This window comes from Meles meles, chromosome 11 (genome assembly GCF_922984935.1).
Source record: "Meles meles chromosome 11, mMelMel3.1 paternal haplotype, whole genome shotgun sequence".
NCBI lineage: Eukaryota > Metazoa > Chordata > Mammalia > Carnivora > Mustelidae > Meles > Meles meles.
This window is the reverse complement of record NC_060076.1, coordinates 62,967,526-62,986,288: the sequence shown is the minus strand read 5'-3', so window position 1 is coordinate 62,986,288 and position 18,763 is coordinate 62,967,526. Positions and strand designations below refer to the sequence as shown.

The window sequence follows — 18,763 nt, the reverse complement described above, 5'->3', positions numbered from 1 at the left end:
CCCCTCTTGTTCTTTTTTGTGAGGTGAGTTTTTCCATTTTGTCATTTTGTCCAGGGAAGAATAGATGAATGAGAAAACAAAATACTAAAAGGGTAACATGACCCCAGAGTAATATACACTAAACAAATAAGGGGAGATCTGAATCTGTGGGTAAAGAAAAGGAAAAAACAATATATCAGGCTGGTGAATAGAACAGAGCCATATACTAGATTTATGTATTTTGTTCTGTTAGAAAAAATGGCACCCCGAAATTTTAAGGAAAGAAATACACACACACAGACACACACACACACAGACACACACAGTAAGGTTAAATACAGTGAAGGGATAGAATATGACTATAAAATTGAAAATTAAAGAAATATTTTAAATCAGGAATTTATAAGAAGTTAGTTGAAATCGAAAAAAGAAGAAAAATTTAAAAAGAAAAAGGGGAAAAAAAGGAAAAATAAAGAACCTTAAGAAAAATTAAAGTTGAAAGACTAAAGAATCATGGGGAAAACCATGAATTGTATGTGCTGTTTCCCCTTAGCTCTGGAGTTTTGCAGTTCTCATTGATTTGTAAACTTGTTTTTGGCTGGATGTTCTTGCTGATCTTCTTGGGGAGTGGCCTATTGCAGTGATTCTCAAATGTCTTTGCCCTACGGGGAGTTATACCACACTTGCTGGGGGCCAGACTAAGTAATCTGTGGGGCTTTGCTCTGGGTAGTTTTTGTTCCCTTAATGCTTTCCATGCAACTTTAGAGGACAAGAATGAAAATGGCAGCCTCCTAATCTCAGGCCCTGGAGGGGCTGAGTGCTTGGCTTTCCACTCCTCAATGAGCTCTCAGAGAAAAGCATTCAATCACTCCTGTCTCCCTGGTTTCTGGCCACACTCTGTGCTGCCCTGCCTGTGACCAAAGTGTTTGTATCTTTGGCACATGGCCCTGTTTAGAGTCTCCAAGCTCTGCAGATTCCTGTAGTGTGCTCCTGTGCTATGGGGGTTCTCTCTGGAGCTGCCTCTTGTTGGGACCCTGCTTGAAGAGCAGTGGCTGACTGTGCCATGTAACACAGTTTATGGCAACTCTGCACTGAGAACCCACTCCTTGATCACTCTTTGAAGCCATCTTTACCTCTCTGATACCTGGAGTTCTGCCACACTCAGGTAGCTTTGGTCTTCCTGTGACCCCGAGAGTCCTGAGATCACACTGTCCCAAGAAGGATTCCACTCCCTTCCACCCCCTGCCTGTTAGCCACCAGGATGACATCCCTGACTGGAGCAGACTTCTAAAAGTTCTGATTTTGTGCTCCTCTGCTCTGTCACTTGCCAGTAGCTGGCTGATGGAGGATCCCTCCTCCACAGCGATCTATCTTCCCATTTATTGCCTTGGATTTTATTCTCCTCACATCCTACCTTGCAGAAAGTGGTCGCTTTTCTGTCCATAGAGTTGCTGCTGTTCTTTTCTTTGATCTCCAGTTGAATTTGTAGGTATTCAGAATGGTTTGATAGCCACCTAGCTGAAGTTTTGGTCTCTTACTCTTCTGCCATCTTGGACTCATCCTGAAAGTTTTATATTTCATGTGAGTCCCTTCTTTTGAATTTTTGCTAGGCATTAGTAAACCTCATTGTTTAAGATCTCATTAATTGAGAATGTGAAACTTTTATCATAGACTGGACTGGTTTGCATTCAAAATTTTCAAGGACTCTTAGCCATTTAGTATAATGTACATTATATATATATAATGTACATTACACTATAGTGTAATGGTATTGAAACAAGATTGTGGAAGCAGACTTATCCAGCTTTTTAAAAGTATAAATGGGGGGCGCCTGGGTGGCTCAGTGGGTTAAAGCCTCTGCCTTCGGCTCAGGTCATGATCCCGGGGTCCTGGGATCGAGTCCCGCATCGGGCTCTCTGCTCGGCAGGAAGCCTGCTTCCTCCTCTCTCTCTGCCTGCCTCTCTGCCTGCTTGTGATCTCTGTCTGTCAAATAAATAAAATCTTTAAAAAAAAAAAAAATAAAAGTATAAATGGTGTATTGTATTCTGTTGTTTATCTTCTAGCACCCTTTTCCAGAGTCATTTTTTAAAATTTTTAAAAAGATTTTATTTATTTAATTGACAGAGACACAGCAAGAGAGGGAGCACAAGCAGGAGGAGTGGGAGAGGGAGAAGCAGGCTCCCTACTAAGTAGGGAGCCCCATGCGGGGCTTGATCCCAGGACCCTGGGATCATGACCTGAGCCGAAGGCAGATGCTTAATGACTGAGTCACCCATGCGCCCCTCCAGAGTCATTCTTAAAGTGTTAATTAAATAGATTAGTTCATATAGTGGAACATCTGCTTGGCTACTTTGATATTTTGGGAGACAATTTGTATTTGAAAGTAATCAGGTTATACTTGCTAGAAAATGTTTATTAGTACCTGTAATAATTATTATAATTACCATAGGAGAGGTACAAATTACAGTGGGGTTTCAAAAGAAAATAAGACTTCTGTGGTTGATATTCAGGAAAGGAGTAATTTTGTTTTGTACGTGCCGTTGAGATGAATTTTGAAGAATGGTCAGAAATGCTTTTATCAGTTACAAAAGTAGTGCATGTTTATTTGAAAATTCAAACATTATAGAAATATATAATTTTGGCTCCCAGGCGATCATTGTTAATAATACATGGTAATTCAAAATATTAATGAGAACAGAGCCTTGAAGACCTTTTTTTCTTGTCATAGAGACACTTGGATCATCATCTCTAGCCCATGTGATTATTCTAGCATAGTATCAGTTTTCTTTTTAGAGGGAATTTATTTTACTAGGCACTTGTTTTGTTCTTATATCTGTTCAATTTTTACTCTCATCAAAAAGTTAAAAATAGGGGCACCTGGGTGTCTCAGTCGGTTAAGCCTCCAGCTCTTGATTTCTGCTCAGGTCATGATCTTATGGTTGTGAGAGTGAGCACCATGTTGGTGTCTGGGCTGAGTGTGGAGCCTGCTTAAGATTCTTCCTCCCTCTCCCCCTCCCCTTCCCTTCCATGCACATGCACCCTCTCTCTCTCTAAAAATAAAAAAAAATTCTTAAATGTTAAAAATAGAACTATCCCAGGATCCAGCAATTGAACTACTAGTTGTTTACCCAAAGGATACAAAAATACAGATCTGAAAGGGTATATATACACTGATGTTTACAGCAGCATTATCAACAATAGCCAAACTATGGAGAGAGCCCAAATGTCCATTTACTGATGAATGGAGAAAGAAGTGGTGTATACACACACACACACGAATATTACATCAAAAGTGTCTTGTCATTTGCAATGATGTGGATGGAGCTAGAGTGTATTATGCTAAGACAAATACCATATGATTTCACTCATATGTGAAATTTAGGAAACGAAACAGATGAACATATGGGTAGGGAAAAAAAAGTGGGAAGCAAACCATAAGAGACTCTTAACGTTAGAGAACAAACTGAGGGTTAATGGAGGGAGGTGAGTGCAGGTTGGGCTAGATTGGTGATGGGTATTAAGGAGGGCATTTGTTATGATGAACACTGGGTGTAGTATGTAAGTGATGAATCACTAAATTCTATTCCTGAAACCAATATTACTTTATGTGTAAACTAACTAGAATTTCAATAAAAAATTGGAGAGAAAGAAAAAATAAAATGAAGATTCCTAGGAAAAAAGATACTTTTGAAAATTCTTTTTATATTTCCTCTGCCAGTTTTATGTGGGGAATTTATTTCAAATGCTAGTGAAATGGGTTTCTAAGCCTCAATCCAAGGCTTTTGCTTGTTCACTTTCAGCTGTACTTGGGCAAATGGTGTTCATTATGGTTATAGGATGGTCCTGAGATGGAGTTAATTTTCATGCGAGGCAGGAGGCATTCTTCTGTTTTTTTTTTTTTTTTTTTTTTCGTCTGTTTACTTTGATTCAGTATATCCTTTGCATAGGTGCACAGTGCATCATGTGCTTGGTGTTAATAGTAAACAGGATAACATGCTCATTTGGTTAATAACATAACTTAGTTCAAAGAAAATCTAGAGACCTCCAAGATAGTTCTACTATAAAACTTTATGGAGGTAAGTAATATACTCTCTTGTATCACTTCATTACTGGTCTATACTTCCTTCTAGGCATGGCTATGTGCTTTATGTAATTATGCAATGGAGTCCTCACAATAATTCAACTGTTATTATCCTTGTTTTATAGAGGAATAACTGAGGTCCAGAGAAAATTAGTCCCTTGCCCAGGATTACATAGCTCACACATGGGAAAAGATGGATTCAAAGCTCTAGGCAGGCTGGTCCTAGAGACCCATCTCTAATAATTGCTATATAGTGAATAAAAGGTCTGGAAAAAAGGAGTGGTGGACTGGTTTTGAGCAAATTGATACTGGACTTGTGGGACAGTTGTAATTGTTTGACAGTCTGTTAGGGATGGAATCTGTAGCCAAGTTTCATTAGAATTGGGCACCAACTGAGTGAACTGGTCACTCTTTTCAAGTTTAGAATCATTATTCATTCAGTCAACAAATACTATATTCACAGATCTTAGAATTTATCTCAGTAGCTAATACTAAACCATATGTGTCTTTTTATTTTAGAGTTATAGGTAGTTAAAAATTGATCCATGATTGAGTGGTATATAGTGATAGATTCTTTGGGTCTCTTATAGTGAGAAACAGTTTAGGACTTTGGTATCCAAAAAAAATCCAACAAATTTCTCTGTAAGATATAATAAACAGTATCTCTGTTACCTTTTTTGGTCACCTGAGTCTGACCTCTAGTTAGCTTGCCTACAATTCTTATTACTATTGGAAACTTCTAATTGAAGTAGTTGAATACTGTGGAGTAAATGATGCTTTCATGCCCATCATTTTAAATTTTGGCTGTCCTGTTGAGATTCTAATGTTTTGGGTAAATCAGAAAGTTATTTTATATTTCAAATACGGTTGTTAATTTGTTTGGTTTTCTTGCTTACTGCTTAGGTAACTAATTTGGGGTCCTAGTATAGTGGGTATTGATTGTGATTCTTCTATAGTTATTAAATCTATAGTATTATATATAATACATATAGTATATAATAATTATATATATAGTATATAGTTATTAAATCTATAGTGGGCTTTATGGGGATTGCTACTGCTACTAAACACTCTTTTTGCTGTTAAAAAACCTGTATCATTACTTTCTTGGTTTGTTGATTTATTTTTCATGTAGAAATACTGGTATTTTTGTGTGTATGTGTATTAATATAAATTATTTGTTCACAGTCCAAATAATACAGAGAAGTAAATGCTTTTCTGTAATTCCAATGTAAAAAATAACCATTAATATTAATAATATGGTATAAATTTCTTCTTCTCCTTTTGAATACAGTTATAGATTTATTTACATGTATATTCACCGTTCTGTAATCTACTTAATTCATTGTGGAAAAATATTAATACCGATATGTAGAAAGATCTACCTTATTTTGTGTTCTGTATTTTATTTAACTTAGCCCTTGTTGTAGGGCAACATTAGTTTGAGTTTTCAGTTATTGCTGGAGCAAACATCCCAGGTCATTTATCATTGTATATGTCTCTGCACTGTTAGAATGACTTTCCAGAGTTGGATTTTGGGTTGAAGATATGCATTTTTTAAAGGTTTTGATATGTGTAAAAAATTATACTCTGGAAAGTTTGTACTACTTTATACTTTCACTCCAGCTGTGTAAGAGAGGTCTCATTCTTTCCTACCATTAGTATATTAGCCATTTGCCAATCTAATGTTGGTAAAGTATCTTATTTTGGTTTCTTGGACTTTTCCCCAGGTCATTCTGCTGCTAATGATCATGTTGATTCCTTCTAGTTTTGGCTTTTCCTGCTTTCCTGGACTTTGAGTGAAATTATTTTTTGTCAATTTTCCTATAGATGTTTTATCTTTTGCATGTCAGTCTGTAAAATTTACTAGTATAGAATAATTGGTTAAGGATTTTAGAAAATAATTTGAAAAGTAAAATGGTGAGTTTTTTTTTTTTGGTTGATAATTTTTTTAATATAATTTTTAAATTTTTTATTGGCATATAATGTATTATTAGCCCCGGGGGTACAGATCTGTGCATTGCCAGATTTACACACTTCATAGCAATCACCATAGCACATACCTTCCCCAGTTTCATAACCCGCCACCCTCTCGCTACTCCCCTACCCCTGGCAACCCTCAGTTTGTTTTGTGAGATTAAGAGTCTCTTATGGTTTGTCTCCCTCCCGATCCCATCTTGTTTTATTTATTCTTTTCCCACCCCTCAAGCCCCCTGTGTTGCTTCTTAACTTCCTCATATCAGGGAGATCTTATGATAATTGTTTTTCTTTGATTGACTTATTTTGCTAAGCATAATACCTTCTAGTTCCATCCACGTCGTCGCACATGGCAAGATTTCATTTCTTTTGATGGCTGCATAGTATTCCATTGTATATATATACCACCTCTTCTTTATCCATTCATCTGTTGATGGACATCTAGGTTCCTTCCATAGTTTGGCTATTGTGGGCATTGCTGCTATAAACATTCGGGTGCACGTGTTCCTTTGGATCACTACATTTGTATCTTTAGGGTAAATACCCAGTAGTGCAATTGCTGGGTCATAGGATAGCTCTATTTTCAACTTTTTGAGGAACCTCCATGCTGTTTTCCAGAGTGGTTGCACCAGCTTGCATTCCCACCAACAGTGTAGGAAGGTTCCCCTTTCTCCGCATCCTTGCCAGCATCTGTCATTTCCTGACTTGTTAATTTTAGCCATTCTGACTGGTGTGAGGTGGTATCTCATTGTGGTTTTGATTTGTATTTCCCTGATGCTGAGTGATGTGGAGCACTTTTTCATGTGTCTGTTGGCCATCTGGATGTCTTCTTTGCAGAAATGTCTGTTCATGTTCTCTGCCCATTTCCTGACTGGATTATTTGTTGACTGGATTGGTGTTGAGTTTGATAAGTTCTTTATATATTTTGGATACTAGCCCTTTATCTGATATGTCATTTGTAAATATCTTCTTCCATTCTGTTGGTTGTTGTCTTTTGGTTTTGTTGACTGTTTCCTTTGTTGTGCAAAAGCTTTTGATCTTGATGAAGTCCCAATAGTTTCATTTTTGCCCTAGCTTCCCTCGCCTTTGGCGATGTTCCTAGGAAGAAGTTGCTGCAGCTGAGGTCAAAGAGGTTGCTGCCTGTGTTCTCCTCAAGGATTTTGATGGATTCCTTTCTCACATTGAGGTCCTTCATCCATTTTGAGTCTATTTTTATGTGTGGTGTAAGGAAATGGTCCAGTTTCATTTTTCTGCATGTGGCTGTCCAATTTTCCCAACACCATTTGTTGAACAGACTGTCTTTCCATTGGACATTCTTTCGTGCTTTGTTGAAGATTAGTTGACCATAGAGTTGAGGGTCTATTTCTGGGCTCTCTATTCTGTTCCATTGATCTATGTGTCTGTTTTTGTGCCAGTACCATACTGTCTTGATGATGACAGCTTTGTAATAGAGTTTGAAGTCTGGAATTGTGATGCCACCAACTTTGGCTTTCTTTTTCATTATTCCTCTGGCTATTCGAGGTCTTTTCTGGTTCCATATAAATTTCAGGATTATTTGTTCCATTTCTTTGAAAAAAAAAATGGATGGGATTTTGATAGGGATTGCCTTAAACATGTAGAGTGCTTTAGGTAGCATAGACATTTTCACAATATTTGTTCTTCCAATCCATGAGCATGGAACATTTTCCCATTTCTTTGTGTCTTCCTCAGTTTCTTTCATGAATACTTTATAGTTTTCTGAGTATAGATTCTTAGCCTCTTTGGTTAGGTTTATTCCTAGATATCTTATGGTTTTGGGTGCCATTGTAAATAAGATTGACTCCTTGATCTCTCTTTCTTCTATCTTGTTGTTGGTGTAGAGAAATGCAACTGATTTCTGTGCATTGCTTTTATATACTGACAGTTTGCCAAATTCCTGTACAAGTTCTAGCAGATTTGGAGTGTAATCTTTTGGGTTTTCCACATATAATGTCATATCATCTGCAAAGAGTGATAGTTTGACTTCTTCCTTGCCGATTGGATGCCTTTAATTTATTTTGTTGTCTGATGGCTGAGGCTAGGACTTCTAGTACTATGTTAATAGCCGTGGTGATAACGGACATCCCTGCCGTGTTTCCTGACCTTAGCAGAAAAGTTTTTCTCCATTGAGGATGATATTCATGGTGGGTTTTTCATAGATGGCTTTGATGATATTGAGGTATGTACCCTCTATCCCTACACTTTGAAGAGTTTTGATCAGGAAAGGATGCTGTACTTTGTTAAATGCTTTTTCAGCATCTATTGAGAGTATCATATGGTTCTTGTTCTTTCTTTTATTAATGTATCACATTGATTGATTTGCAGATGTAAAATGGTGAATTTTTAACTATTCTCCTTCTATATTTGATATGCTCTTGAAAATATTTTCCTTATTAGTAAAATATATGAAGTTACTATATAGAGTTATTTGGGAGTATTTAGAGTATCCAGAGATCTGTGATAAATACATTTGTGTATTTACTTGTTAGATTTGACAACGTGAGTTGCTACATTGTTTTCATTTCAATAAAATTTGGTTTAGAAAGTAATTTAAGTGATGTGGGTGGGGAAAATCTTATACTGTCGTATTGGTTTGTACTATTTTCATTTACCTTTTGCAGGTACTGTACTCCAAGATACTTGGATTATGAAGATTTGGAGCGCAAGTACTGGAAGAACTTAACTTTTGTGGCACCTATCTACGGCGCAGACATTAATGGGAGCATATATGATGAGGTATATTTATAGTGTAATGGGTTTTGTAAAGGGCAGATTTCCCATTTTTGTTACTGTTCTAGGTACTAGAAAAGTACTCCTTTGTTGTGCTGTGTGTGATCCATGATTCCTCATAGGATAAGAGGTAATCAAGACATATCTGTAGGATTTCTGTTACTGGTATTTTTCAGATTGAAACCAGTGAATGGTACAAATACCTGAAATTGTTCAACAGTAATATATTAAGTGGTTATCTGGCTAATCTTTAAATTATACTAAAATTTTTCGAGCAAAACACATTATAAGGATATTTGGGAAACAGGAAATATTATCCATAATACTACCAACTTAAGGCAAAAAACAGTATTTTAATATGCATTCTTCTAGTAGTTTTCCCTGAGTCATTTAAAAAAGTTATATTTGAATAGGCTTATTTTCCTTTTTTCCACAAATTGTGAAAATTTTTCTTATTTATATATTTCTTTAAAAAAATATTTATTTCTTTATTTAGAGCTCACATGCATGCATAGGGAGGGGAGGGACAGAGGGAGAGGGAGAGAGAGAATCCTAAGTGGACTCCCTGCTGAGCGTGGAGCCCATTGGGGTTGGGGGCTAGATCTCAGGACCTGAGATCATGTCCTGAGTCAAAATCAAGAGTTGCACATTCAACCAACTGAGCTACCCAGGCGCCCTGATATCTTCCATACCAGTCTTAAGAAAGCAGTTGTATATAGTTAGTCTCATAGTTGTAGAAATGTGTGAAACTAGGTTGTTGTCAATCATAAATTTCCCCTGAACTAATGATTTATTTTATGCCATCTCTCTGGTTTCTTCTGTATGATACTGGTAAGTTTTTAGGCTTCCAAGAGGAAGATTGAACTGAGAAATCATCCAGATTCTAGACTGAGAGTTTGTTTGTCTTAGTGCTCTAAAATAAAATAAAACTCAGTTTAAGGTATTTTTTTTTTCTAGCCACCCTTTGGGATCATTGACCTCTTTGTTAATTTTTGCATATATAATTAAGAGTTAGAAATAACATATTTGGGACAGTTTCCAGAAAAATTAACATAAAAATGCCCTGAACTAGTTTTCCCTATTTGATAGTAAAATGCAATAATTGTTGATGGCACAGAAGAGGCTGATGGACTTTGGTTTGCTGTGCTTATCAATGTACTGCTTGTATTTGAAAACCAGTTACATATTGGCATTGTTTTAAGGGAACATTGACTTTAGAACTCAGATTTGAGCAATGTTACTTATTAAAATCCAATGAACAAAATCCACTGGTCTGTAAACAGCCTCATCATTTCCACATTCTAAAGTCAGGAATCTGTCATTTTGGTAGGACCTACAAAGCGTAATAGTATTTTATGAAATTTGTGTGGCTGAGCAGGAACATTTAGTAGCTCCAGAGTTGAGGTGACATTTTCAGAGCTTTTGTAGCATAAAGAGAGACAAGTGAGATGTTGTAAACTGCTACTGGTAAACAAAACCAATCACACTCCCGACACCTTAATTCAAACAAATGAAAAACAACTTGTTTTTGCCCCCTTGAGGTAGATGGAGAGTAACAAGAGAGAGAGTGCATTAAAGAGAGTGATGAAGAGTGAGTGTACTAATAACCCATGACTGTCAGCAGTGTTTGAAATCATCACAATGAATGTGCATTGAAAAAGCCCATGTATTGTTTTGCTCTTTACTTTTGTGTCCTTGAATTAACTGTTTGGCTCAATACTTAAATTGTATTGGGAACTGGTTTGTTTTGGTTCATGGCATTATTTTGGAAGGAATTAATAGTCATCAAATTGTAGTTCACTTCCCCCCTAATTTCTAGTTATTACCATTTCCTTTAATTTTAGTAGAATGATCAAAAAAACCATGTCTTTTTTTTTTTTTTTTTTTTTTTTTTTGGTGAGTCTGGAAGTTCTTGGAGAAGATATGGGGAGGTAAGAGGAACAATTTGTGCAGGGTGCAGAGATGAATAAGGATCCTCATTCTCAATTCATAAGCTTAGCGGGGCAATAAAGTGTAATAAGCTTGGCCATAAATGCAAGTATAGAGTTCTAGGGAGCTGGGAGGAGAGACACTTAGAGCAGCTTTGACACTGAAGGAACACTTGTTGGAGGAGAGAGAACATCTGAACTGGACCTAGATGAGTAAGTTCAAGTCAGGTAAAAGAGACAGAAAGGAGGATGGGACAGGAGCTAGACAAATTTGAGGGTAAGATCATACATAATAGTCTCTGTATTTTTACTGAATTCTGAGGCTTTTTTCTGAGCAACAGCTTGAGGAGAGTGAGGCTGGTTTGGAATAAGGGGAAGGGATCTGCCCCAGGCTGCAGATAGGGCTGTGGATATGGACTCAGACCTGTGGTGCTATAGTGGCCCCTCCTGCTCACGTGTTTGTCTTGCAACACCAGGCAAATCTTTTCAGTGGCAAAGGAGGTAGGTGCCATTTTAGTGATGATCAGGCTTGGATACAACATAGGAATTAGGGGTGAGGGTGCTCATGAGGGACTAGTTCAGAACAGTCAGTCCTAATAGTAAAGGGAAAAGGGCTTGGAGATCCCAGGGCATGAGTCTTGGCTCCTCTTTCATTCTGTTGCTTCTTTCAGAGCTTGATATATTAGGATATATGAAAAGATACTGATATTAGGATATATGAAAAGATACTGATAAGTCTGTACCATGGGCAGTAGCCTGTGACATTAGTAACAGTCATATGACTTAAACAAATTACTATTTTTAAAACTGAAATACCAAGACTATCAAAGGCATGTGGTGACGTGATGCAGAGCAGGGGTTGCAGTCAGAGACTGTCTTTATAAATAAAGTTTTATTGGAGCATAACCTAATTAATTCATTTACATATTATGGTTTTTTTTTTTTCACCACAGTGGCAGAGTTAAGTAGTTGTGACAGAGATTATATGGCCCACAAAAGCTAAAATATTTATTGTCTGGCCCTTTGCAGAAAAGGTTTACCAATCCCTAATACATAATTAGACATATTTATATACTCAGGGAAGGATGCTCAAAACCTTTTTGAGATAGATGGAATATAAATAAAATTCTGTATGTTTTTAGGAGAATGGGATTTATATATATTGACTACACTGATACCTCAAGACAGTGAAATTGAGGTGTTTAATTATGTCAGGAATTTTCTGTAATTTAAGATATTCCTGAAGTTAGAAGTAGAACAACCTGTGTTCTAGGGTGGCCCTAGATGACTCCTTGGTAACAGTAACATAAGCTTAAGATCTGAATTTTTGTTGTTATGCTTCACTAAGGGCTTGTCCATTATATATATTATATATATGTACATACATACACACACATATGTATGTATATATATTTTAACTTTAATCATTTAATTAATTAATTTAAAGAATTTTTTATTTGAGAAAGAAAGAGCACGAGCAGGGGCAGAGGAAGAGGGAGAAGCAGGCTTCTCGTAGAGCAGAGAGCCCAATGCAGGGCTGGATTCCTGGATACTGAGATCACGACCTGAGCTGAAGGTAGGCACTTAACCAACTGAGCCACCAGGTTCCCTGGGCTCTTCCATTATAAAGAAAGTTTTAACTAGCCTTTGTTAACTATACATTTAAAAAGTTAGCTTTCTGTTAAAAGAAGCATGAGTTACTTCAGAATACAAACACAGAAAAGAAGAGACATGAAGAGTGAAGAGGAACAGGGAGAAAATGTCCTGTAACTGTGTGTGATGATGCAACTTGGCTAGGGGACATGCTAGTCAACAGGTATTTATAGGAAAGGCAGAAGCTAGGACATTTCTGAGATAGGCAGTAGCCGAGTGTACCTCCACAGACCTTTGAAGACAGAGTGTGAAGCACAGGCATCAACATTATTTATACTAGAACAGTGAGGGTGAGGCAGTAGGTCTTGTGTTCTGTGTGCTATTTGTGTCTGCGTTTCTAGCAACACCTGTCATATAGTATAATGTCTTAATGATGATAATGGTTCATTAAATGGAGGTTTAAAATGAAGTTCCATATCCTTTAAGCTGGCTATTATCTTCATAATTTGTTACACCAGAAGGATTCCCAAGAATATTGTCTGTTTTCAAGAGGTCTTCTTTGCAAGATTTTCCCTTTGTTAAATGGTGAGAGAGAGAGTTCTGCTCCTAAGCCTCACCCACTTCCTCCACCGCCCAGGCTTTCTGATTCATATATCTTACATCATCACAGGCAGTACAGTCTGCAGTGGCCCCTTTGAGCTGATGATGTCAGAGTAGTGTACCAGCAAGGACCTTAGCTTATCTACACCGTCATAGTTCTCACTTAAGAGCAAGTTAGCCTTCTTTGGATGCTTTACGTCCAGGTACTTCTTTGTTTTGAAATAAACCTGTGAGATGGTATTGCATTAAGACTATCCGTTTCCTTTGTGTGTCATCATTTTTAATGACAGTTTTTTGCAGTTCTCTGGAGGAAGATAGCCCATCTCACTGTGAGGGGAAACTGTTTCACCCATGACCTTCAGCTTGTGCCATATATCACTGCTCATAAATCTCTCAGACTTTCTTTGAGATTTAGTTCCTTCACTAAATCATGTTTTCCCTCTTCCCACACTTGCAGATGCTTCTAGGTCTTTGGAAGTGTCCACCACCCGCCCCTGTACCAGCCTGGTACTCAGTGGTCTCCTACACTGTGAGTGGAGCTCAGTCCACTGTACAAGGAATTTCTCTAGTTTCTCAGATATTGTGTTGGCTTGGGTAGCTACAGTTAAGCTTTCGAACACTGCTGTTTTTAATAGATAGGGACATGTGGAGATAAGTGTTATGTGCTTCCTTTACTACCGTTACTTCCAACTCTTTCTGATATGTGGGCTTTTCTAAGTTTCTTATGCTATTTTGTTGCACATTTCTACTTTCTCAGAAGATATTTTCATTACTAATGATGGAATAATGATAACATTGGTCCTCAGAGGTACATTTATTATGGGCACAAGGCATGATTGGCATAATCCTCTAGGGAGAACAGTTGAGATACAACTGAGCTGTTATCCACATTCCCTTACCTAGATTTGTGTACAACACAATGTGTGTACAAAATGTGTGTACACACGTGTACAAAATGATTCTGTTGGTGGACATTCAGAGTCATTTTAGAGAGTTTTTGATGTGGATAGTGAATTTTGGGTAAAAAACATATATATAGGGGCACCTGGGTGGCTCAGTGGGTTAAGCCACTGCCTTTAGCTCAGGTCATGATCTCAGGGTCCTGGGATCGAGCCCCACATTGGGTTCTCCACTCAGCGGGGAGCCTGCATCCCCCTCTCTTTCTGCCTGCCTCTCTACTTGTGATCTCTCTCTCTCTCTCTCTCTCTCAAATAAATAAATAAAACCTTTAAAAAAAAACATATATAACCCCCTCCCCCTCTCCCAACTGCACCTCTGAAAAACAACCTGAGGGTTTTGAAGGGTCAGGGGTGGGAGGTTGGGGGAATAGGTGGTGGGTAATAGGGAGGGCACGTTTTGCATGGAGCACTGGGTGTTGTGCAAAAACAATGAATAATGTTATGCTGAAAAAATAAATAAATTGAAAGGCAGACACCTCAAAAAAAACCCATATATATAATTACAGCAAATTTGGAAAAAGAGTATAGAAAATTAAGGATATCTGTATTTATGTGAATATTTCTTCCTCAGAAGATGCTTAGTCCAGTGATGGCAGGTGTTATTTCTCATAGACTCTTCAGTCCCAGCTCCTATCATAGTGTCTGCTGCAACAAATGCAGCAAAATAACTGTAGAATTGATGAATGTATGACTTCTAAAAAATAGTCTGAGGACAAACCATGGAGTTTCTTATATGTTTTTGGTTATCACTCTGTATATTTTGAATTGTTTGAGATCATTTTAGTGGAGAAGTGATAGGATCACAATCATGCTTTAGGAACTGTGGTCAGATAATGGTCTATAAGGTGGACTGGTCACAGCAATTGAAAAGTGCTTTGAAGAGAAAGAAGAGGTACAGGTTAGAGTAATCTTTCCCAGTGTGTGTTTTTTTCTGAACACTAACACCCAAACTTTTTGGTCTCAGGACTCCTTTATACTTCTAATAATTTATTGTGGACCTCAAAGAGCTTTTCTCTTATAGGTTATATCTATCCTTGTTTATTATTAGAAATTAAAACTAAAACAGAGATTATTTAAGAGTATTTTAATTCATTAAGAATAACCCATTATATAATAACATACACATTTTTATTAAAAAATGACTGCTTTCTGAAACAAAAAATTTGGTGAAAGGGGTGGCATTATTTTACATTTTTTAAATCTCTAATGTCTAGCTTCATAGAAGACCTCTGGATTCATATATTTGCTTCTGCATTTAGTCTGTGGTGATGTCATATAGCCTTTGGAAAACTTGACCCTACTGTTAGAGTGAAAAGCAAATAATGTGTTGGTATAATTGTGGAGACAGTTTTGATGCCATGGACCCTAATGGGATCTGGGTGTTTTCCCGTGGTCCTCAGACAACACTTGAAAAATTGTTACCTTAAGATATTTAGCAAAAGATTACTTCTCTGATTGCAGTCTACATAGATGATGCAGGGATTTTAAGACAAAATAGCAATGTAGCATTCTTGTTACTGACCTTCTGCATTCCTGATATATACTTCAAAGACCGAATCACATTAGGAGACAGTGGTTCTCATCATGGAAGCCGTGGAATTCTTTGGGGAACATCATGCCATATATCTGTCATATAATTTAGGCTAAAATGTGATAAGCAGAAAATGGACTTAGGATGTGAACTCAAGTCCTTAAGTCTCAAAATATATAAAATATTTTAGAGAAATTGTATTTCTGAGATTATCCCTCAATGTTAATTTGCTAGTTATCCAGGTATTTCTTAATATACAGTTGATAGAAAATTCAAAACATTTTGAAAAACTGTGGTAAGCCTTATATATTTCTCCTTGAGAGCTAGAAAAAATTTTTTCCCTACTATTTATGTACTGGGTAGATGGATGTGTATTTGGGATCCTCTTTCCAGTTTCTTTTGCCAGTTTTCTTTATGGTATGTGAGTATAAATACATAAATGTTTAAGGTAAAAGTACCTTTTTGTTGATATAAATGTTAAGGATAAAAAATTTGGAAAGCATTGTGTAAGAGAAAAAAAATTGAAATCACTCATAAATCCTGGCAAAGACACCAGCTGTCAACAATATTTAGTGTATTTCTTTCCAATGTTTTTTCTCTACTCAATGCTTGAGAACTGTGTTTTGCTTGTTTTTTATTTGCTTGTTTGTTTTTTACAGATATGGTATCATAGTGAAGGTATTTGGCTTTTCTTTTCCTCCCCTATTTTAACACATTGTGAACACTTCCCCCTGTTGATAGATGTTCTTCAACAGGGTGATTAAACATTTATCTTATCCGTCTTATTTGTTTTTTCATTCCTTGTGTCATTTTTGCGGATTCTTAAGTGAAAAAAGGATTATCCATAAGTTAGATATATTTTCTAGATATTGTTACCTGGGTGTTTATCTGTCTTATTTTTATTGGTAGGATGGTTTTCTCTGAAGGAGGGGGAGAGGAGTTTAAATCTAAGGTGAAGAGGGATGCAGGCAGGTTGTGGAGGCAGGGAGGGTATGACAACTCCTGGTGTTACAGAGATCAGTTGGGGTAGGCCATAGTCCATAGTCGGGTGGCCAGATTTTTGTCAACACATGAGAGTGGCACTTTGCGGCAGACACTGACTGACTTATTTCTTGCCTTTTCCACACAGCCTCTTGAAATAGAAGGCCATATTAAACAGTACAGAATATTCAATCTATTTATGTATATAATCAATGCCTTCTATCCCTAGCTGTGACTTTCAAGAAAGCCCTGTCTTTGCCTTGGAGTATTCATCTGTAAAGGGAAGTCAATTAACTGCTCTCTGAGGTTCTTCCCAGATTAAAAATGTTTTTTCATGATGAACAACATTTCTTGAAGAAGGTGAACTGGATTCTTAAATAGTGAAGTTTTATGAGCTCCAGATTTTTTGTGGTATTTTAATTTTATCAAGAGCCTCTCTGTAAGAAAGCTTTTGGCTAAAGCATGGGAATCTTTTCATACTAAGATTTTAGTTTTAGTGGTATCTTTAGCCTTATAAATGATAATGTATTTTTTCTTCTCACAATGGGGGAGTTTAAATACCTTTATCCACCAGATGGTGCAATTGAACAACAAATTTATCAAAGACAGAAGGTTTCCCAGTGAGGTTAAATAGTTTAAATTGAGTCACTAACAGAGTTCCTTTCCATTTTGTATTTGTATCATGTCAGTATATCATTTCTCTTGAAATAAGAAACAATTTGAAGCCAGAACACTATGTGTGTAATTTTCGCATCCAAGGTAAAATATCATCATTCCAGACATTTTTTGGTGCAGAGAAAAAGATATTGGTGTATAGAATTTTGACTTTCAGATTTTGGTTTTCTGAAATGAGGTTTTGAGTTAGTCAAAACTCAATTTCTGCCAGCATATTGTGGCTGACCTTCAGTGAGTGATCCCACATTATGCCATCAAACAGGGGAGATGATGGTTCTTCCAATTCAGTAGTCATTATTTCATCTAGAATGTTCCATCAGTTTTGGAAGCTGTGTTTTTAGAGGGCTATTGCTAGAATAGCATGCCAGGATTATAGAGGAACTGACAATGGAAGACATGTAAAGCCCAGATGCAGGATGACCTCAGAATGACCACTGCCCTCAGGTGTATCGTATGTGAGATGGTTAGGTGGGATTACTGTGGGAACATCTATTTTGTCTCTGGAAGAACTTTCCGAAGAATGCAATTGCCCCAGGACAGGCTAGGCTGCCACTTTGAGATAAGAAGCTACTGACCTCAGCATGTTCATGGGAAGAACTGTTTAATCTTATGTTGAAAATTATTTTGGGTTTGATAGGATTTACATAGAATTAGTAATTTTTCTTTAACTTCTCTTTATGTCTCAACTGTTAAACTTCACAATTAAGGTATACTTACATGTTCAGTACAGTGCTAAACTGATAATCAGAAGTGTGTGTAGAGTCCCATGCTGCTGAGTGGTTTGTGGAAGTGTGAGAAGTGTCAGGATAGCAGGTCTTTGCCAGTACAAGGTGCTTACTAGTTAGCTGGAGAGTCATGAAAGGTTCACCCAAGGGATAAATAACACATATAGTGCAAACTAGGTGCTCCAAACCTGGCATGAATACTATGCACCTTAAGAGTACAAAAAGGTTTAATTTCCTGGAGACTGACAGAATCCCCAAGATTATGGTGAGAATTAAAGTATAGTGGTCATCAGACATATGAGCCATGGTGAAGGGTGAGAATACTAAGTGTTCTCTGGGTACTAGATGATCAGTAGGCCCAAAGGGGCAGATACCTCCTGGGAAAGAATTAGGAAAGCAACAATAGGAATTACTGAAGGGGCCAGAACATGAAGGCCAGAAGTGAAAAACCAGAGTTTTATTGCTGAATGGTGATCATAGAATCATTGATGATCTCACCTGGAAACCATCTGATGTAGCCAATACATTTTTTGATGAAGAACCTCAGATTGAAATAGGATTTATCCAAGATGACACCCACTTAGTGACAGAGTTGGGAGGCCCCTTTTCCTCTTCTCTTTCTACTATTCTACACTGTCACCAGGAAGGATAATTAGAACTTTGAACTGAATTGTGTACTCTGGTCCTCTTCCCCTCTTGGGTTAATATCTTCCAGGGTCTTCACTGGATGTTTAGTATCATCAGAAGCAAGCTTCTTCTGTTGCCAATGCAGCCCTGGCCTTGCCTGCAAGTTCATAAAAGTGCTTTGATAAGACATGTCCATTTGAAGCTCCATTCCTCCCGTGGCCCCACTATTGCCCATTTTCAAAAAGAGGGTGAATATAATCTAGATTTCATCTTTATTATGGCTTTTAAAGACATGGAGCAATTTTTTTTAAAGAGAGATTTTATAAATAGAAAGAATCATGTAATTCTACTGTGAAAAA

At 37.2% G+C, this 18,763-nt stretch overlaps 1 protein-coding gene across 8 annotated transcripts in view; it reads left to right on the top strand.

The window, feature by feature from the left end:
* Positions 1-18,763, top strand: part of KDM4C (lysine demethylase 4C) — a 510,176-nt gene that overhangs the window by 62,982 nt on the left and 428,431 nt on the right. For all 8 annotated transcript variants that reach the window (XM_046023271.1, XM_046023269.1, XM_046023272.1 and 5 more), the window contains one exon: positions 8,677-8,791. In XM_046023271.1, coding sequence (XP_045879227.1) covers positions 8,677-8,791 — 115 coding nt within the window. The remainder of the gene's footprint in view (positions 1-8,676; positions 8,792-18,763) is intronic.